This window comes from Athene cunicularia, assembly GCF_003259725.1.
Source record: "Athene cunicularia isolate RWA chromosome Z unlocalized genomic scaffold, athCun1 chrZ_part1, whole genome shotgun sequence".
NCBI classification, from domain to species: Eukaryota; Metazoa; Chordata; class Aves; order Strigiformes; family Strigidae; genus Athene; species Athene cunicularia.
This window is the reverse complement of record NW_020799142.1, coordinates 3,943,771-3,966,069: the sequence shown is the minus strand read 5'-3', so window position 1 is coordinate 3,966,069 and position 22,299 is coordinate 3,943,771. Positions and strand designations below refer to the sequence as shown.

General features: G+C 39.6%; 1 protein-coding gene across 2 annotated transcripts in view; it reads left to right on the top strand.

Annotated features, from left to right (window-relative positions):
• Positions 1–22,299, top strand: part of MCC (MCC, WNT signaling pathway regulator) — a 207,653-nt gene that overhangs the window by 145,307 nt on the left and 40,047 nt on the right. For both annotated transcript variants that reach the window (XM_026865351.1, XM_026865352.1), the window contains 3 exons: positions 6,262–6,398; positions 10,154–10,317; positions 14,504–14,710. In XM_026865351.1, the coding sequence (XP_026721152.1) occupies positions 6,262–6,398; positions 10,154–10,317; positions 14,504–14,710 (508 nt within the window). The remainder of the gene's footprint in view (positions 1–6,261; positions 6,399–10,153; positions 10,318–14,503; positions 14,711–22,299) is intronic.

The window sequence follows — 22,299 nt, the reverse complement described above, 5'->3', positions numbered from 1 at the left end:
AAAGTGTGTTTGAATCTGAATAAGGTATTGCAACAGTTTGAGGAGTGTTAGCAGGCTGTATAAGCTAGTTAATATTCTCAATTCTGAGAATTTTTCTCTTTTGTTTTTTGGTGTTAATTTTTTTTTCCCCTTGCAGTGTCAGAGGCTTCACACAGCTTGAAGTATAATAGCTTTTGCTCATATGGCTTAGTAATGCCAGCTCTAGAAGAGATCTTAAGTCACACGTCAATGCCTGTGCCAATTCCCAGGTATATCTGATATGCTGATCTTAGTAACAGTAATTTTACAAAAGTATTTTTAGAAGTTTTCAGGGTTGTTCTAGGTTTATTAGCCATTTCTTGGGTGCAAGTAGTTCCGTATGTGAGGCCATATGAAGTTAGCTGCTGCTCTTGTGCTACATTCTTCCAGCATTCTCAAAGGAAAATGAGGTCATCATGGTTGTGGGAGGAAGCCAACATTCATCTACAGTTGTCTCATCTCCCTGCTGCTGCTCTGGACAGCCCAGCTGGTTAGGAAGCCCAGCCTCACCAAAAAAAGTTGAAATACGGTTGTAACTGATTAAGGCTAACAAGATTTTCCTATACTCATATTGTGCAAGCCTCTTGCTTGCCTAGTTATTCATATGTGATAGTGCAGAATTTACCCACTACCAGCTCAAGAATGTAGCAATGTGGGAGAAAAAGACACTAAAGAAGTGGTCTACTAGGATGAGGATGCTTTAGAGACATAAACTTTGCCTCTTTTTTCTTGGAGAATTACAATTGTGTGGCAGTGTCTTACTCTTCTTACCAAATTATTAGGGAGGGAGTGGGAGTAGGTGGCTAGTATTTTTCCTGTGTTTGTTGTAAAACTTAAGTCACAGGCTTTCATCAAACTCTGCAAGACTGCTGGGTAGAAGAGCCTATGGTGATTGTGCAGAGCACATTTTGTCATCTTTTTTTCAAATGAACAGTTTTCACTGAGTGGTGCTAGCTTGGGTCTCCTGTTAGCATGTCAAATGGATGCCAGTGGCCCTGTTACCCCTACTTCTGCTGTTTCAATATGTAGAAGACAATGTTTTTGCATTGCAAAGGTTCTCTGCTCTTTGACAAGGTGTATGCCTACTCCCATTTTCTCTCCGTGTACAACTTAGAAGACAGCAAAGCTGATCAAATGGATCTTCCCAATTGTAGAGTCATATTGTAAATACTCGGACTAAAAGGATACACCCAATAACTCTGAAGCACATAAGGGATTTACAAATTACACAGTAGTGTGCTAGAAGGAAATTATGTCTGTGTTAAAGTAAGTATTCCTGACTTCAGAAGCTTTTAGTATTGCCTAAAATTCATTCAAATTCAGCTCTTCTTTTTCTTAATCATGTCTTTGGCAGGCAAAATCATCTGTGAGTTGGTTGTACAGAAACAACATTGGCCTATGACTCACAGTCTTTCTTCGATGTCAAATTGAGGTTCAGCAAAAGGAAGAAGGAAGAGATCGAATTGCTAAACCAGTGGTCATTTGGGTACATGTATGCAACTCCAAAAATAATAGGCAACTTTAACAATACCAAACAAAAATACGTATTTAATATTGGTGCCTGCTAAGAATTATTTGAAACAGTTGTCAAGAAGCTTGTAACCTGTTGCTGTAAAATCATTTGTTCAGATTTACAGCTTTTAATCTGAAATATAATCAGAAAGTAGGTTGTATTTGAGTTAATGAGGAAGAAGAAGGGTAAATAGACTACCGCATCACAAGAAATAACACATAGCATTTTTAGTCATATTTACATGATGACTTGGAGGTCTCATTCTAGCCTCTGAATGTGTACTAGGTGGAAGCTACTTGGATTCAATTCAAATGGCATTGTGAGTGTGGTAGTGTTGGAGCCATGGGCTGAGGCCAGCTGGAGGAGTTTCCATAAGGCCAAATGCCGGGGGCTGCCCTTGGGCCACAACAACCCCCAGCAGGGCTACAGGCTTGGGGAGGAGTGGCTGGAGAGCTGCCAGTCAGAGAGGGACCTGGGGGTGTTGATTGACAGCCGGCTGAACAGGAGCCAGCAGTGTGCCCAGGGGGCCAAGAAGGCCAATGGCATCCTGGCTTGTGTCAGCAATAGCGTGGCCAGCAGGGACAGGGAAGGGATCTGACCCCTGTACTCGGCACTGCTGAGGCCGCACCTTGATTCCTGTGTTCAGTTTTGGGCCCCTCACTACATAAAGGACATTGAATGACTCGAGCATGTCCAGAGAAGGGCAACGAAGCTGGTGCAGGGTCTGGAGCACAGGTCGTACGGGGAGCGGCTGAGGGAACTGGGGGTGTTTAGTGTGGAGAAGAGGAGGCTGAGGGGAGACCTCATCGCCATCTACAGCTCCCTGAAAGGAGGCTGCAGAGAGCTGGGGATGAGTCTCTTGAACCAAGTAACAAGCAATAGGCCAAGAGGGAATGGCCTCAAACTGCACCAGGGAAGGTTTAGACTGGATATTAGGCAGCATTTCTTTCCAGAAGGGGTTGTTAGGTGTTGGAATGGGCTGCCCAGGGCAGTGGTGGAGTCCCCATCCCTGGAGGTGTTTAAGAGACGGGCTGACATAGCACTGAGGGATCTGGTGTAGTTGGGAACTGTCGGTGTTAGGTTGATGGTTGGACTAGATGATGTTCAAGGCTTTCCAGCCTAGATGATTCTGTGACACCAAGGCAAGCAGGAGTGTCGATCTGCATGAGGATAGGGAGGCTCTACAGAGAGACTTGGATAGATTGGATCCGTGAGCCATTGATAATGGGATGAGCTTCAACAAGATCAAATGCCAGGTCCTGCACTTGGGCCACAACAACCCCCTGCATGGCTACAGGCTTGGGCAGGTGTGGCTGGAGAGCTGTCTGGAAGAGAAGGATCTGGGGGTTTGAACTGACAAGCAGCTGAACATGAGCCAGCAGTGTGCCCAGGTGGCCAAAAAAGCCAACGGCATCTTGGCTTGTGTCAGAAATAGTGTGACCAGCAGAAGTAGGGAGGTGATAGTCCCCCTGTACTCTGCACTGGTGAGGCCACACCTGGAGTATTGTGTCCAGTTTTGGGCACCTCAATACGAGAGAGACATTGAGGTGCTGGAGCGAGCGCAGAGGAGGGCAACAAAGCTGGTGAAGGGCCTGGAGAATAAATCCTATGAGGAGCGACTGAAGGAGCTGGGACTGTTTAGTCTGAGGAAGAGAAGGCTGAGGGGAGACCTCATCACTCTCTACAGCTACCTGAAAGGACATTGTGGAGAGGTTGGTGCTGGTCTCTTCTCACAGGTGATTAGTGACAGAACAAGGGGGAATGGTTTTAAACTGCAACAGGGGAGGTTCAGACTGGACATTAGGAAAAAATTTTCCACAGCAGGAGTGGTCAGAGAGTGGAATAGGCTGCCCAGGGAGGTGGTGGAGTCAACATCCCTGGATGTGTTTAAGGGTCGATAGATGAGATGTTGGGGGATATGGTGTAGGGGAGAACTTTGTAGAGTAGGGCTGATGGTTGGACTCAATGATCCCAAGGGTCTTTTCCAACCTGAATGATTCTGTGATTCTTTGATGCTGAAAGTGCAGCATTTTATTCGCTATTTGATCAAGTTTTTCTTGGTCTCTGTGCAGCAGTTTTCATCCTTGGTCACACTCAAACACGAGGAAAGCAATAAATGCAGATATACCTGTAAAACACAATTTTTTGCTCCCATATTGATGCCAGGCCGATCACAGAATCACAAAACCATCAAGACTGGAAAAGACCTTGATGATCATATAGTCCAGCCATTAACCTAACACTGACGGTTCTCAACTACACCATATCCCGAAGTGCTATGTCAACCCAAAATTCAGTCTGTGTTTAGAACAGCTTGATCTGATCTTAATTGTCTCCAACTCAGGATGACATTCCAGCAACTGGGAACCATCAGAGCCTATAGGAGAACAAATACCTGCTTTCTCCAGCCAGGCCCTAAATGATGGCAGCAACAAGCAAGTTGTAATACTTCCACCTTCTGGGTGGTGTAGCAGCAGTTCAGCTAGCCGTCACGAACTGCTAAGCTCCTTGCATTTCCTGTGCCACCAGAGGATTCTTCTGCCATTTTGGGGAAAGGTTCCTCTTAAAAGAGTACCTTCTGTTATTGCCAACTTCAGTTTTTGAAGGCAACAAAATTTGTGATACATCATTCCCTCAAATTTCTGCTTGTATTTTTAGCCCTCAGTGTGCCCCCTGTGAGACTGGTGGTACAGAGACAGATTGCCCTTGCTGTCACTTCACCAGAAGTGGATTTCTGATCTTTCTGGTCAAGTCTTAGAAGCATTAGTTCATTCAGAAACTGACTCCTGGCTTGAGCCGTCAGAGTGGTGTGAGTCCTGCCATGTGACATACTTCTAAGCTGCCCCAAGATACTGAGGGTTCTTAAATGAAGGAAACAACACTGCTGCTAGCTAGATAAAACTGTGCTGGATTTTAAACAGAAAATCTGTGCAAAAAGAGCCAAAGCAAGGGTGGTCAGAAATTATTCTGTGTATGGCATTGTTTTATCATCAGTACAGCCTCTCATCCATTTGTAGAGGTAATTCAGTTTTTAAAAAATGTAGGACTAATTGTTTCATAAATGTGAAGATTAATTACCTTCAGATCAAAAAAATTGTAACTGAGTGCTTGGTAATTGTTTTTGTCTAAAACTAATTATACTGGTTTGTGCCATAGCTAATAGTAAACGAGTTCATGGAACATTAACTCATGCCTACGTGTCTTCATTACACTGTTTTCATTCCTGCTATTCATGATTTATTTCTCACACTTTCTTAAATGTTTGTTGCATGGTACCTTTCTTTGATCTAAATCTCAATTTTAACCAACTGACCTACATTTTTGTTTAATAGTAGTCACTAAGCACTTCTGATCAAGTCAAAATTTCTTTGCACTGAAGCAAATGTAGGCGCTAGAAGACCATAATAGTTCCTGTAGAAATTACATCTTAGTACCTTGGGGAACCCTGCCTGTCAAGCAAGCTGAAATTCCTTTCCAAGTTAGCCTGGTTCGTAAATTGTCACCTCTGCTACTTTGAGATCAGGCTTTACTTCTGTCATTATTGCCTGTATGTGTGGGCCATTGTCTCTGTTATTTTGCCTGGCAAATCCAGGCACACCTCCAGGCTAAATCCGGCAATATTTCTGTGAGAAACACTCATCACCGTGTAGCATACACAGGGCAGATTTAACACTACATGTGCCCCTCCCAGATGCAGATTGCCAGATAGCTCTTTGCTATTTCTTACTGTTTCCAAATTCAGACAGTTATGTTCTCACACATTCCTGCTGAATCCGCAGCAAAATGAATCTTTACATCTCATTTAGTGTGTAACAGAATGATGGCTGTTTGCTTACTTATCAGAGTGGCTCTGCACCTGAGTAAGCTGGTGGTTTTCTCATGTTTAAAATACATAATGTCAAAACAGTTATTAGAGAAGTAAAAAAAAAATTAGTTCTGGGTCGAATCAGCAAGCGGATCAAAAGAAAAAATGTGTACAAATGTTCTTAAAGCTATTATTCATTTACTTATCTTCTTTTCCAGGGCTTTGAACTCTCTGTGTGGAGACAGGAGGGAAAAGCCCCTAATTTTTTAAGCTCATTAGCTTTGCCTAAAGTATTCTGTGTCAATTATTTTAGTAGAACCAGCTTGACAAATAAGTTAAAACCTAGGTAATTGAGGGGTTTTATTTTCCACTAACTCTAGCAGTTCAGTGCTATACTCATCTGATCTCTTCCTTTTGAGAAAATTAAAAACCTCCCTGTCCTCAAGAATATTTTGATACAGATATGCAGGTATGTGCATGTGCACGCTTGCTTTGAACACAAGCTGATGGCATCCTTGAATTTAGAAAGAAACCAAAATTGTTAATTGCTAATCCACTTTGGGATCAGTGCCACTTGCACTGATCAAGAGTTGTCAGTTGGGGAGTTACTGCAGAGCAGTGTGTGTCCTCCTTCCACACATCCTTGCTTGCATTCAGTTCCACCCATTGTTTCCTTGTATAGTGGTCTGGAGTAATAATGAACTTGGGAATTAAAAGATGGAGACCAGGCACTGACTGCTGCAAGTGAGTGTTACGAGCATAGCACAGTTGCTTTGCAGTAAAGGGTACGAAACCTTCTCTCCTGGCTGGACAAACCATTTGTGTGGATTGTATTCCATGACTCAGCTTATAGGTCCGAAATAAATGTCACAGAGAAACATAATTCCTCAGAAAATTTTACTTCTGCCTTTTTGCTTTCTCCCAGGGAAGAAGATGAGTATTCAGAGCTGCGGTCAGAGCTCAGCCAAAGCCAGCATGAGGTTAACGAAGACTCACGCAGCATGGACCAGAATTCTGTTTCGGTACCAGAGAATCAGTCCACCATGGTCACTGCAGACATGGGTGAGTTGCAATTCTTAGTTGACATGATACTTACTCGCAGCAGAAAGGCACCATAGCCTTTGAAATGCAAATCCCAACATTTGTTGAAGAAATAAATAATTCTAGGCTGTGTTAATCACAACAAATGCTGAACTTCTTCACAACTACAAACTTGTACGTGAAGTAACATCTGTGCCTTGATGTAGAATAGCTATGGAGTCTAAAATGAAATGATTGTTCAGGATTGCTCATGACTTTTGGGAAAGAAGAGGGTGGGGAGAAAGCTATTTACGTATCTTACACACATAAAGTGTAAAGTAGTCTAACTCTAGGAAGGAACTGTAGACAAAGTAAACGTTGGGGAAAAAAGTGTGGGGAATGGAACTGTCTGTCCGGTTGTTTTACAGCCTAATTTTAAAGGGTGTCTGCACTTTCTGAAATCTGAGAGCCTTTTTAAAGTATGGAATAGGGATAGCTTACTGAAATGGATTTGTGCAAGGATAAATCCAACACAAGGTGTTCAAAGACAGTGCAAGAAGGGAGTACCTCCAGACAGTCTGTTACTAATTTTTTTAAATTAAAAACTAAAAGAGCAACCATCTTGCCTTCAGAATTTCATCTGTTTTGTCATTCAAGTACAATTAGTGATCATTTGAAGAATGTCCAAGTATGGAATAATTACTACGTAAAGTTGGCAGTATAAGCATAAGCAGATACTAGGGCTTGAGTATGATAATGTTTTGTTTGGGCACAATTGCTGAGCACCATAGCTGTAGACTAGCAGAAGCCTGGTGTAGTCCTCACTATGACTGATTTCCAGAATTCTCTTCAGAATACTTTTTCTCTTAATTTAATTTTAAAGCCAAATAGTTGGTCTTCATTTTATTCTAGGAGCTTCTGTAGGTGATATTGTATACAAGCAGTGTTTAGGAAATCATAGAAATAACAGCCTTAAGCCCTGTTGCAGAACTTGTGATCCTTAAATATTAAGTTATTTTCTCTATATGGGGCTATGATGGCTATACTGCAACATGCAATATTTGCTTCTGTACTTAAGAAACTGTATTAAAACTGTTTCCACTTGTTTGGAGCAGAGCACTTCGTTATTAAGAACTTTCTGCTGTTTTTTCCGGGACAGTGCCTTTTAGAGGAATGGACCTGAGAGTAGGCTGACTTGGGCGTAGTATTCATTGCCCTCAAGAGGAGTTTAATAACATAGAAAACATGTTGATACTGTAAACAACCATATAAAAGAGATTTTCTGTATGATTTCTTAAATTCGAATGAGTACACCAGCTCTGGAGCTGTAATAGTTTATAAATGCAAGACCTGCCACAGCACATTTCTATTTCAGTGTCTTAAATTTCTAGAAACATTGATAGAACAATATTAATAATAATGGAGTCAAGACATTTTAGGAGAGGGTTTTATGTCATTAAAAAAATGTATATTTTTACTTCCAAAAGTTAATAATAATAATAAGTTCCTATTTGAACAGATTCTAACATGAGGACTTTTCTTTAATTTTTTTTTCTTTTTTATGACAAAAAAAGACTTTACTTTTCAGCATCTATTTTGGAGTTAGGGCTTTGATTTTGTTCTTTATGGGGTGGAGCTGAAGCAGGGTTTGTATACATTAACGGAAAATTATCCAAGCTTCTGCTAACAGTGGGAAACATGGCAATAAAATGAAATATAGCAACAGATAAAATATGAATGTTAACCCTAGGGATTCTTGCATTTTTAATCTGGTTTTGTTCTATACATAGACTCTGTCCTTTTTGGGTTTTGTTTCCATATTCCTGTGAAAATTAATCCTTGTATATATGCACAAATATGTGGGGGTTTTTTTACCCTTCTGGATACAGATATAGAAAGATAAAAAATTATGACCTAATAACTATGTGCATGACCTTGTTTACTGCCCTAATGAAATGAGCATCAGTGACTTACTAAAAACAGTAATACATCATGATACCCTAATACATGTGGATACACTGCTCTATTGCTACAGTCAATAAAACACCAAGAGCTAAAACTATGTATGCTCTCCCGTATGTCTTGCAGAGCTTGTGGTTGGGTTGTACTGATTTTCTGTGGAAAATGGGGTTCTTATTATTGTAACCCCTTATTTTCTGGGGAAAATGTTACTGTAGGAACAAAACAGCATACAAGGTCTTGTGAAAGTTGTTTAAATGGACAAAATGTGTCTGTTACAGAAGATGTTAAAGCAAACCAAACAGAGGTTTTTACAATTAAGCGGCCTGCATGTCATATGCTGCTCATAAATGAGTATTATTATAAAGGGATTTTTTATATTATTACAACAGATGAGTGGCTGCTAGACAGTAATTAGTGAATGACTTCAAGAGTAAAGGTTTGTTTGTGTTGCCCATTCAGATTTTTCATACAATACTGTTGACATCATTCTAAGTTAATCTTTTTGGTCAGCAATAGGTTCACCTTTATGTGCATTAGGCTGTGGAGTTAGATTTGTGGTAACTAGTTTATAGTTTTTTTACTTTCTGACCATCTGATACCTGCATCCAGCCACTTTCAGTCTTCTCTTGTACAGAGATTTCAAGGCAATCTACAATAATCTGGTATTTCATGTCTGTTAAATTTCAGACACATTTCAGTGCCATAGTACTTCAGTCTCCTGTAAGAATCACAGCTGTGAGGCTACTAAGGGAATTCTGACCATGGTGAAATGCTTGCAACAGGGGTACAGAAATAACTCCCTCCAGCAAGAATGCCTGCCATTTGTTTTTATTCAGGTACAGGAACTGCTGGTGCACTGCTGTCTCATAGTGCACCACTTGTGTCCTACTGTACAGTCAGTAGTTACTTTAAACTCTTAACTAGTAAACCTGAAATACTAACTAGCACATCTGAGAAACAGCACAAGGGGAAGTTCTACTGTGTGTCTACCTTAAGAATGCCGCTGTCTATCACCAGATACGAACCTAAGAAAAACAAAAATAATTTATGAAGTGACCTAGCAAGATACTGAGACCCACTTGTTTTTGCGGAAATGGAGGACTCTGCGTCAGTGCCCAGGGCACTAAAAAAGCTTTGCCTAAAGACAGAAAAGAAAGTGATTCTTTGCCACATTTTATAATTAAAATAGCGTTGTTGTATATGCTGCTAATATGGTTGTAGTGTGGAACGTAGCAAGGAACAAGGTATGCTGTTACTATCCATGAATATTCTGCAGTTTCATTTGAAGAAGAAACAGCTACAAAAGTGAAACATAGGCTCTAATATAGTCAGTGGGGAACATTTCTGTAAACACCAGGACTTTTTGCATTAGGCAGTGCCTAAGTTATAACTTCAAAAATTCCTCTGAAACATGTCAAGTTATAATGTGAGTGAATGTACCAGGCAGAAAAAATGTTGACTTTACAGAGAAAAACCTTTGAGGGTAATAAAATCAGGATAATGGGCCCTGAATGGCAAAAAGAATGGCATAGTATGTGAGCATGTGGTGTCTTAAAATGTTGTCCTTCATAAAAGAGAGGTTTTTGAAGAAAAAATGAACACTTCAGATAAGTCAGGAGGGTGTTACTTGTCAGATGGGAGGTAACTCATTTCAGTTGATGTGGTTATGGTATTTAAGCTTGTCAGTTGGTGAGGAAGAAGTGGCAGATTGCAAGGGCATTCCTTGAACTGTATCAGTCCAAGCCGTTCTGCAACAGGCATTTCCTGGGTTACAGTTTGTTTTCTCACTGAGTCACTAATTGTTTCAATAATTTCTTTGTTTTGCTTTCTTTTAGATAACTGTAGTGACTTGAATTCTGAACTCCAAAGAGTGCTGACAGGTCTGGAAAATGTTGTCTGCGGAAGGAAGAAAAGCAGCTGCAGTTTATCGGTAGCAGAAGTGGATAGACATATTGAACAACTCACTACCGCCAGTGAACATTGTGATTTAGCCATTAAGGTAACAGTAGCATGAAGCTCTAAATGCAGTGTGTACATTGCCTGAGACACCTGATCTCATTCTTTAGTGATAGCACTTTACTTCCAAAGGTGTCAAAGTTCTTCACAGAAATCAACTCCAGCCCACGGTGTGAGCAGTAGTACACCTGTTTTAGACTGATTTCTCCAAGGCTCAGGAGGAGCTTTTGATCTCAAATAAGAAATGTATTGTGCTTATGCTCATTTCAGAGATAAGAGAAGTGGGGGATACTCCGCAGTTAATATGCTTTCTGAAGGTTATCCATCAAACAAGTTGGCACTTGCTGAGGGTCACACAGCTAGTCATTGACTGGTAACTGAAAACACAATATGTAATACTGAAATTTGAAGTTGAAATGCCATAAACTGTGCATAAGTTGTGACTTTACATCTTAAATTATGAAGCTACTATTTAACACAAATCATGTGTTGTACATTAATTCTAATGAGATAAGCCAGATACAGGAACAGATAATTCAACTGATACTTGTATGTCTTGGTTTTATTGTGCATCTAACAGAACAAGAAGAGGGTTGTCTGATAGCACAGGTAATGAAGGGGTTGCAATTCACAACCTGAGAGTGGGGGAACCATAGAATATCTTACTATATACAGGGAAAGGGCTGACCAAGTTTTTTGTCAGATGGAAAGGCACCAGTGATTCATTTATCTAAGAACAAATATATTGACAGAGAGCAGTGGGGAGCTCTTTGACCATTCTAGATGGCTTAGGCAGCCCTTTGGCATACTACGGGGAGAGGTCTGCTCTGTCCCTGGTGATGCCTGAGGAATATAATGGCCTATAAATTAATGTTGAATAGTAGTTTGAACAGTGTGGGTATATTTGAAAGAGAGAGAGAGAGAGAGAGAGAGAGAGACACTGACTTTTGGGTCTCTTGAGAATGGTCTTAAACCAGTTTAATTGAGCATCTCAAAGGATTAGGATCAATACTTTGAATTTACCCAGTCTTATGTGGAGTTTTAGGGCTGTTCTCAGAAGTCAGTAGTGGATCCTGGAAAACAGATGTGAGTTCCACAGAGGTCTCTGAAGTGAGGTGAGATGAAAACTTCTGCAGGAGGTGGATTCAACAAAATGTCAAAATAGCTGCCATAATCTTAATTCTCAAGCTTTTTATTTTAACCCTGGTATTTACTGTTGGTGCAAATTAACCACAATCAGACTTTTATAATGGTAAGTAACTTGTCACCAACTTATTCCTGGTCCAAAACGCAGACCTTTTATTTTCATGTGATCTCTGCATGCATAGCCATTTTTGGAGAAGGCTTCTCCCCACTGCTTGTGATGTAAAGCCTGGGATTGTTTGTGTTTGACAAGTGATAGCATACTAGGGTTATTAACCATTCAGGAAGATAGGAATCTCTTGGCATGCTCTGATTATGTGCTAGCGAAGTGTGTCACCAATGTGTTTAATATAGAAAAATGTACACGTAGAGCCTCTCTCCACAATTCCACCCATGGCTGCAGGTCATTTCTCCTTTCCTGCTTCCTCAGACTGAGAACTGAGAGATTTAAAACAGGTGGAATCATGAACGAAAAGCTGAAATATTCTGTCTTTTGCTTTGACTGTTGGATTTTTCTTCACCCATAGACTAATTTAAATGTTTTGAATGCTTCTGCTTTGATGGTTAGATTTCACTGGGTTTCATGTAACACTGTTGCCGGTAATTTTTTTTTCCTTCTTTTACACAAATCATGTGCCCCTGGCTAGCACAGTTGTTTCTGACCAACAAAGAATGAAAAAACCTTGAAATGAGATTATCAGATTGTTTGAACAGTTAGAAAACTGTACTTTGTTTAAGAAAATTTCCACAAAGTAGGCTGGTTAAGGCTTTGTATATTTTGAAGAGTCAATGACTATCAGTAGCAGCTACCTACTGCTAAAACTCTACTAATTTAAAAAAGATACAGGAACCATTTAGAACATGAGAACAGCTGCACTGGATTGGACCAGAATTCTGTCTGCCTAGTGACAGATGCCAGTGGAAAGACCACATCAAAAAAAACATGCATAGTATGTCCTCCTCCTTCCTTTAAAGATGCTTCCCACAAGGTGGGTCTAGGAACTTCTTGAGCCAGAAATGATGCTTAATAGTACTGAGTGGAATTTTCTTTCATGTTTGTATCTAATGTGTTTTTAACTCGTCTAATATTTTGGCCTCCATAAATTCTGGTAGGAATCACTTATACCATTGAGTTATGCCTTGTGAAAAAGTGCAGCTTTTTGCTTCTTTTAAACCTGATATTTGCAGATTTCATCTGATATCATATCTGTAACATGACACCTCTTGGAAGGAAACTAAAGTAGAAAGTAGTGATAGCAGTGTCAGAGACAAGACTGAAATTACTATGATATGACATCCAGCCCTGTGCTTGGAACATGACATTGTAATTCAATCCTGTAATCCATGAAATTATACCTGAGTTTATCTGCTGTGCAGCAGCATGCCAGATAAAACTGCTCTGTAATACTGCTTTGAAGAAAAACAAGGGACTTGGTAGTTTACATAGATATATCCATGTACGATATTTATGTTTTATTTACCATGGAGAATGGTAGCATGTTGGTCATCAAACCGAAGAATTGTGACAATAGCTTGGTCAGCAAAAGGGTATCTATCACATCAAAATGAAGAGCATAGAAGCAAGCAGAAAGGTCCCTCAGCTCATTTAAGGACTGTAGGACAGCCCTTGGTATGACTGTCAGACCCATGCTGATGCTGTCACTGCCTGAATTTTGCATTTGTGTGGGCAGATGGTAGCAATGGAGTCTGGAGAAACAGCAGCAGCCTCTCTGTCTGAAGATACCTCTGTGGTGTTGAGCCACTGCTCCTGCTTTCTCATGACAGTCCTTCCTCTTTCAATGTTGTTCCAGATTTATCACCCCCAGTAGTGCTTTGAGGAGGAGAGGAGGCTGAAGAAAGGGAGGGGTTGGAAGAGCAACACCAGGAGCATAGGGAATATAAAAGAAGGAGGCAGCGCAGAACTTGGCATTAGAGGGGTGAGGAAGCAGCAGACCAAGTGTCTGAAAGATGAGAGGAGTTTTGGGGCAAGAAGGGAGAGAAGAAGACAGCAACAAAGAGGGACTGTTTAAAATAAAGCTGGCTTCATCAAGAGAGAATGCTCTTGCCATTACAGAGCTTTTCTTCACATTCTAAGATTAGCCGCTCTATGCTTATTCAGCGTTTGAACTTATTCTCAGGTTGTGTTGAAATAAATTACCATGTCATCTTTTGAGACTTGTAGGTCCAGGTAAAATTAATGTGAGGGAGAACTGTGGTTTCTTTCAATTTACAGAGATGTTGCGAGGCATTGCTCTTTTAAAAAAGTTATTCAAGCTTACTACGAAATATGTAAACAGAATTGTAGTGTAGATACTCTGTCAATGGAGTTTCATCCACTGAAAGCTGCTGAATATCCTTCATGCTGAATGGTGCCTGCAAGGCACAGTTCTGAGCAAAGGGATAGGGCAGGAAATGCTGAATGGCTTTATATGTCCCAGAGAAACCCAGCCTTTTTGAGGCACTAGAGAGGTTGTAACATCTTTTTGTATAATGTAAGCCTAGCCAAGGCCAGTTTTCTTTCTTTTATCTCTCTATCCTCTCTAGGAAAGAACATGCTCAGGGGATATGAGAGAGTCCTGGTTTTTCACTGTCCCACTCTTGGCCTTTTGTGGAGTTGGTCTAGAACTTAAGAAAGGTCCCATGTCATGCACATTCACAGACTGCTACTTTCTGCCTGTTGCTCAGGCAGGGAAACAACGAGCATAGTGATCACCCATGCCAAGAAGTCATTAATTTGTTTTAAACTGTTCTGAGATTAAAGTACTTGAATTGCTGTCACTCATGGTGACGTATGTTTTATCAGCATATAAAACATCCATTTGCTTTGGTGTTGGTCAGTATGAAATACTTTGATAAAATGGACAAACTATCAAACAAAATAAGCAATAATTTTTGTTTAGGGTTTTTTTTTGATACTACTTTGATATTGGTTGATATTGTTGATGATGATTGGTGTTGTGGGCCTGGGTATGTGCATATAAGTGTATATATAGTTGCCTGTTACACTCTTCTGTCCTGTGACCATTAGTCTTGTTCAATTGTCTTTTTCTTCTTCTTTCTGTTTTTTGATGACTGTATTTTTGCAGACTGTAGAAGAGATTGAGGGTGTACTGGGACGTGACCTTTATCCAAATCTATCTGAAGAGAGATCTCGATGGGAAAAGGAGCTAGCTGGCTTGCGGGAAGAGAATGAGAGCCTCACAGCCATGCTATGTAGCAAAGAGGAGGAGCTGAACAGGACCAAGGCTACCATGAATGCTATTCGTGAAGAAAGGGACAGACTGCGTAGAAGGGTAAGGCTTCTGCATAGGTGATGTTTCTTGTTCCTCCTAGCCTGTATAATTTTGTCACCAGAAGAGACTTCTCTTTAATCTCACTTCCTGTACTGTCTGTAGGGCTTTTTGTTTTTAAAGATGAGCTTTAAAATTACAGAACTAGAACAAAACTGAACGTAATTGGAAAAGAGTGTGTGATGTACATCTGAGGTGTACAACAACCTGATGTCAAAAATCATGTGTTAACAAAAAAACTGATACTCATCTCCAAGGAAGCTTATCTAACTTGTCTATAGAAAAAGCATATGTTAATTTAGTGTATTTTCCTGTGAGGCATTTTTTTTCCTGTAAACAACAAATATTTATTTGTTTTTGATGGGAATTCAGTTTATGATCAGGAGAAAGAAAAAGAGCAGGACTCCTGTCATTGGGTAATAATTCTCAGAAATGAGTAGTCCCAGCCATGTCCCACTTCCCTGTACATTTTATGATGCTTGAAGGTCATATAAAGGCATTCTGCTTTGTGTGGAGTCCAAAGTAAAAAAAAAAAATGGAAATTTGTTCATAAAAAAGATGAAAGACCCAGAAAACGTGACCTGAATTTCTGTTACATTTTAAAGTGTGTTAACTTTGTCACTGTTAAATCTGCAGGTTTGGCTAGATACAAAATAATTTTGTTTTTAAAACAGGCAGTTTCAAGTTTGTCTTCAATTTGAGTGACAATTTAGACAAGTGTATCTTGGTAAAACTATTGGAAGTGTTGCTCTCTACCTACTGGCAGCAGATCAACCTTTTATGCAAATACTGTGTTTCTGTAACAACATTGTTCTTTAGTGACTGTATCATTTTATCATGAAGCTGCATTGTGTAAGACTTCTGATCTTCAGATATCAAACCACCAATTACCTTTGCAAAACTCTTTAGCCTCTCTTAACACTTTGAAAAGGTGTGTGTGATGAGGGAAGAATAGTAAGCTGCTATCATATAAAACAAGATGACAACTTTTTCTGTGTAAAATTTAGCTTTATTATATAACATAAGTGTAAGTCATTTTCAGTCCTGAAGTTTTTGGACTGCTTTTATAGTGACACTCCTTTTAAAAAAGAGTCATTACTGCCCCTTGAACTACAGAAGTAGCATTTATGCCCCTGGTGAATTATTGCAGGATTGGGGCAGGGCAGGGGTCAAGAAGTCAGAGAATAGAAGGATGTACTTGTGAAATTTTCTTGCACAAATGCAGATGTTGACACTACAGATGATACAGATTATTATTGGCATGTCAAATGCAAAAAAAAGTAGATGGTATTGAGGATAGAATTAAAAGATATTTAAATTTTGAGAAGTACAAAATGCAAGTTAAGGTGCTTAAAGGATTGGTAGTTAAAAACACAAAAGGGGAAAGAATTGGTGTTTGTACTCTCAGGGATCAGCATGAATAGAATGTTGATGCTTGGTCACAAATTCAGTCCTATGATTTACCAGATTAATTATTTCCAGCAGAGATTGGAAAGACTGTATAAAGACTGGTGAAATCTCATCTGGAATGTTATATGTAGTTCTTGCCTCTATCCCTTGAAAAGGTTTGGTTTAAACAGGCAAAAAAATATTTAGAAGATGGTCAGATAAATGGGCAGCATTGGAGAAGTGACTTGAAGAGATTGTCCTGTTCAGCTTGCAGAGCAAAATCTGAATTTGATGTCTCTTTACAAGTGCTGGGGAAAGCATATAAGAATAGGAGCTAATGGCTGTTCAAATTTAGGGACAAAACTGGAGCAAAAACAGATTAATATAAACCACCCGTGGCTGTATTAAGCTAGAAATTAGACTGTGAGGTGTCTTAACAGACTAGAGGATTGAGGTTGTGAAGAAACAGTAAGGAGTAAGGCTTAACTAACTTATTTGAAAATGGAGCTTTGAAATATTAGTTACGTTTGTATAACGTATGACTATGCAGGGATACCTATTAAAATGGGGATCATTACATTAGAATTGTACCCACAGGAAAGCTAAAAGCTAAAAAGCCAACTTTTATTTGGCCCAGCTAATCCAACTGCATCAATTCCAGAGCTAGCCTTAGCATCTCTGCACAAAACTGTTGTTTTGTTTGGCTAACAGCAGTAGCAGAGGGTTGGATTAGATGAGGAGGGAAATGTTGTTTAGTTCTGTGTATGTGAGTACTGCTTGACTTGATCAGTCTGTATTGGAATCTGCAGTGAACCAAACATTTGTGGAGCCACACAAGTACTAGCTGATGCTACTGAGTATTTCACAATTTGCTTAGTATAGGCAGGGCTGTGATCTTCAATAATATCATGTTAATCATGCTGATTTAGTAGTTTCTGGCCTGTCTACTGTAACTGTTAGCAGGGGTGCTGCATGTGTTACTGATGTGTCTCTGTTATGGAAGCATCTCTAGTGGAAACAGAATTGAGATCGTCAGCTTGTTTCATGTAAGTGGCTAGAGCAATTGTTGGATGATAGCAGCAGTGGGATATTACTGACCTGAATTGTGTTCAGACAACTGACAGGGACCAGTGGACGTGGTAAGCCTTGAATTACTCTGTAGAGTCTAGAGCAAGTCAGTTTAAATGTTCATTCTTCTTTAATTAAGGAAATTCTTTTCAGACAGATGTCTTGCCCAGTAGACAAAGGGTTAATGCTGGATTGGCACAAGGCATAACAAAATCAAGCAGCCTCTATATTTAGACACAGCTAGCAGGGGTTTTTTTCAGTTGCTTTCATTTGGTTTCCACTTATGGAGGCCTTTATTGAAATATGTTTTTTAATATCATCCTGAACTTGCAGAACAACAGGTTTATTGAGCCCACCAGAAAATTTTGTTTATGGGATATGACCCTGTCAGCAACACTATGCAGCTGTTGCACTGGAAACCATATCTGCATTTTTAATGTACTGTTCTGTCCATAGTTGCAACAAAACTAATGTTTTCTTTGACCTATTAAGTATTTTCTGTATGCCACCTGAAGCCAGAGTTACTTCAGATTATTTCCCTGGAGAGCAAGGAAGGCCATCCAACTAAAATTTAGTTATTGTTCTTTGAAATTAGATTGGATGAAGTGGGTAAGCTTGAAGTTGACCAGATCAGTAGGCCTGTTACTTTAGACCAATGTCTGTAATCAAGCAGAGTGCTTTCAATACATTTTTCTCAGGCTTGTTGAAGATTTAATTTAATTAGGTATTTACTGTGCTCAGTTAGGAGTAGCTAGAACAGTAGCTAAGAAACAGTATACATATGGAGTTTGTTTCTCATGGATCATTAGTAAATGAGGTAATCACTTATTTCTCTAGGGTGCTTGCAGTGTAACAGCAAATTTCATAATGCAGAGGTTTTACCTCTGCATGATATTGCCATATCAAAAATAGAATCTAAATCTATTGAAGTCTGGGCCAGCCAGTGCCTTAGAAACTACTTGCACATAGCTGACCATAATCCTCAATACAGTGATACAGATAAGATGCTGGGGAACTTCTTTACCAGTTCATGTTTTTTTTTAATTACTGCCCATGAAAGTTGCCACATGAGAGTGCCTCAGCACAGTACCAAGCAGCTGGTTGGCATAAGAAACAGTGGGTGTGGGCCGTGTTCAGGCTTCCCTGAGGCTGTTCTTCAACATGAAGTCTAAAGCAAAAAGGTGGTTTCCAGCTCTAGAAGTCTGTTAAGTCTGTTGTCTGCATAAGCCATATGTCAACTTCTTAAGTTAATCAAATGCTTCTGGTTGTGAGAATTATTCTGTATCTGCTCCAAACTCAGATGAATTCACCAGACTGACCAGAACAAAAGCAGACAGTATTTTAGCTATGTTAGATTTAAGACATCCATGAAAACATAACCTGCAGAGAAGTAGAAAAGTGCCATTTTAATGCGTGATCCATTTAGCTGCCCAGATTGCTCCCACTCCAAGAAACTTAATTTTAGCATGAGGGCTCTCCCAAAATACCTTGTTCTTTCAAAGAGTTGAAACCTACCCAGACCTCAGCAGGAATCAGATCTGTGGCCTTGCAGACATTCTTGAGGCCACACTGTTCTCAGATGACACAAAGCTGGCACAAGCTGCTTGGCTGTCTGTTTTGATATCATTTGTGTTGGGATCAGAAGTTACTGTTCCAGATTGCTATAGAACACTGATAAATTATGGCCCTTTAGAGATTATTATCAACTTGGCCATCTTAAAGGGATGCTTGAACTGTTCTGTCTCCTTGTCTCTTGGAGTGCACCAGAAACCTGAGATAGCCGCCAAAAGCTATTTCCATTCTCCACCTCCACAGTTGTATGGTATTTGCTTATGCAGCAGTATCTCTTCTTATGAAAGAACTAGAGCTTTGCTTCTGTTTCCAAGCTTGTATGCAAATTAAATCAGAAAAAGTCTGAAATAGGCTTATTGCTCTCACTTGTGTTTGTTTCTGCTGTGTGCTAGCCTGGATCAGAACATTTCAGTTGTGCTTGGGAGTTTTTAGGAAAATCCACCCTTCACCTCCCATGTCACATCCTGCCACATCCTTGGCTTTCATTGCTTTTCATGCTTTACAGAGGTGCAGCACCCAAATCTTTCCACATGGAGCATTGCACGAGGGACTTTTGTCTGAAAGGTGCCATAAAAAGAGTTCTTCCTTGGTAACATGTATGTATCACCCAGTGCACTGTAGTCTCTCCTGCTGCTTAAAAAAGCTGTATGTATAAACCCTATGGAATACCTGTTCTGCTGTAGCTTGTGGTATCTGTGTGTTGTTCCCTTTCTTTGTTCCTCAAATTGTTCAAACTGCAGATTGGTTTTCAGATCTGCCATAGGAGTAGCACTCCTAGTGACAGATAAGTTCTTACATATTTCTTGAAAGCAGACATCTTTGCAGAGGAGAGATTCTGTAAATGCTTCCATTGAGCTGATGAGTGCAGGTTTAAGCTTATTCAGCTCCAGAGTATTTACTGAGGGGATGGCCCTTACAAATACCAGGAAAGATTTCTTTACAGTATTTAGCCAACCACAACACACAACCTGTAGGAAATCAAACCTTGTTAGCTCTGGTGCTCACAATTTAAGAGGGACTGAAAATAATCATCAGTGGTCTGACTGAAAGGTTAGGAGTGCTTTAGGCTGGTAAGGGCCCTCATCACTCAGAGCAGCTTGAATTATCAACACTGGTCTTCCATTTTCCATGTTCCCCTCCACAGATCTGTAATACACATGAATAAATTAGAAGGTGGGAGAAGTGTTTTCACTTCCTGTGGTTTGTTGTACTTCATCTTCCTCCTCTGTGTAACAGGGGAGAAAAATTGAAGTATTAAAATGCTGGGGGAAAAATTTTTGTTACTTGAAGGGGTCAAGATACAGAATGATGTAACAGGTCTCAAGTAAGGTAGAAAGGAAAGTATCACAGGCATGTCCCTTACCTGAAACTGTCTTAGGAACAAAAGTGGCAGGTGTGCTTTGATTGTGAAAATCAGTGACAAAAATAGGCAGTTTGTAGCTGTGTTTTTTTTATTTAGGATATGTTAACAAATCATGTAGTTGTGAGCATGCGTGTGTAAAATCAAAGAATAAAAAAGTATTTCTTAGATTAATGATCATAGATAACAAGCATATTCCATTGAAGTATTTTCTGTGACCCACTATGCATTTCTGCAAACACGTCCATGGTGCCTGTTAATCCCTTGTGAAGTCTTTCATAAATCCAACATTACTGTAGTGTGTCAGCCCCTTTGCTACCCTTGTTGTCTTTTTATTTAGTTCTTAAGGTACCCATGAGAAATTATGTATTATTTTTCCTTATTTCCTACTCCAATGCTTAGGATTCAAAGGAATACAATAAAAATGCAGCTAAACAATTGGTTCATACTCTAAACAGTAAATATTAATAAATAAAATTTCCAGTTACTTCAGTTTATATTAACAACTTGTCAGGTTGCATTGTTCACACAATGTCTGTTTGCAGCTGACTTATCTTGGAGTCTAGGCTATCTATCCATTGCTCTGAAGTGTAATGGCTCTGATACCTTGTGTCTGTCTTAATGCTCCTTGTCTTGCTAAGGTTCCAGCACTTCTTTACTTCTGTAACTCTTTGGACTTCCTCCAGCTGTCTAGAAGATCTTTGCTCTTTCTTTTTTTTAATTGTGGATTTCACAGATACTTCCCTGTCTTTCTCTTTTTTCTCCTCTGTTCTCACCTCCCTTTTTATTTTTTCTGATCATATATGTCATTGGATCTGCCTGTCAGCCACTTTTAATCTCAATTTAGAGTTTTAGGACTTCATGATAATTTTTATATCCTTCTGGATGTTTCCATCTTTAAACTGTTAGGGTGCAAGGGCTGAAGAAACCTTTCCTTAAATACTTGTTATTCCTTCCTAACTCACAAATCCACGCTTCCCTGTCTTTCAGTGGAACTTTTTTTGTTTTGTTTCTTTACTTGTCTTTACCCATTGGATTTTGCCAATTTTGCCATCAGTTTCCTGTAAGATCTGCCCTTCCTCTCTCTCCCATTTCCAAGTGTTTATTGTGTCTCATGTGCAATATTGCAGTTACCTTAATTCTACTGATAAATGTAACCTTCAGAATAATTAGTATTACACTGGTAACAACTCGTAAGACTGGTAAAAGTATTGAGCAAGGGTGGTCAGATAATTTTTCATCATGCCTCTTAAACTAGTCATAACTCATGTGTTCACCAACCCAGAGAAGAAACTGGCTCTTCTGAACATTTTTTTTTCCTTGATTTCTGTTCTTTAGTCTTCCTTTTTCCTGTAGAATTTCTACTAGTGTGGAAAAGTACTTTCTGAGGAGTGCATACTGCTTTATTTACAGTGGAGGTTTTGGTGACCAGAAATAGTTACCTAAGGTGTCTCTGGGCAGTCTGGTGGGTGGGCAGCTCAGTCATGAGATTCTGGCTTGGTGAATGTGTGAACTGTGATACCAGTGCTTTTACAGGTCAGACAAACTTACCCTGTTACCCTACTCAGAATTACCACCCAGTACTCAGCGTTTCTAGAGTTTGTGCAGTTATTTATAGCAATTAATTCAGCATGTAATTTCCCAACTGTAGGCCTGAATCAGTAAATACATTAAGAAGCACGAATAAACAGGCAGTTTCTTTAAGTTGTGGTTGCTTCTGTGATGCAGTATTAAAGCAGTGACTTGCACAGATTGGTAACTGTGCTGTGCTCAGAATTTTCTGTTATAAATGCTTTCTTGAGCAAAGCTTTGCCTGGCTGTGGTCTTAGCTGTGTTCATTTTTCTTTCTGTTGCTAATGTTGTTTTACAGATCCTTAAGAATAATTGGCTTCGTAAGCATAGTCAATAGTTGCTGCTTAGTAGTGAAACATAGACTGAACAAAACCTATCTGCATTAAAGTTTTATATAATATTTCCCTTCCATAACGTGGTTTTAAACTTTGGAGTCAATACATGCTTAGCATTTTAAGCAGCTTTAACATTCTGTTTCCTGGTTGCCCTGAAATTTTCCAGGACAAGCTTCTGGGCATAGGTGAATATTTTAGCAATTTTTAAAGTCAGACGTTGAGGCAGGGATTTGATTTTATGAAGAAGACATCCACAGTCATTTTCCTGATTATTTGCTTTTAAACCATGCTGTAAC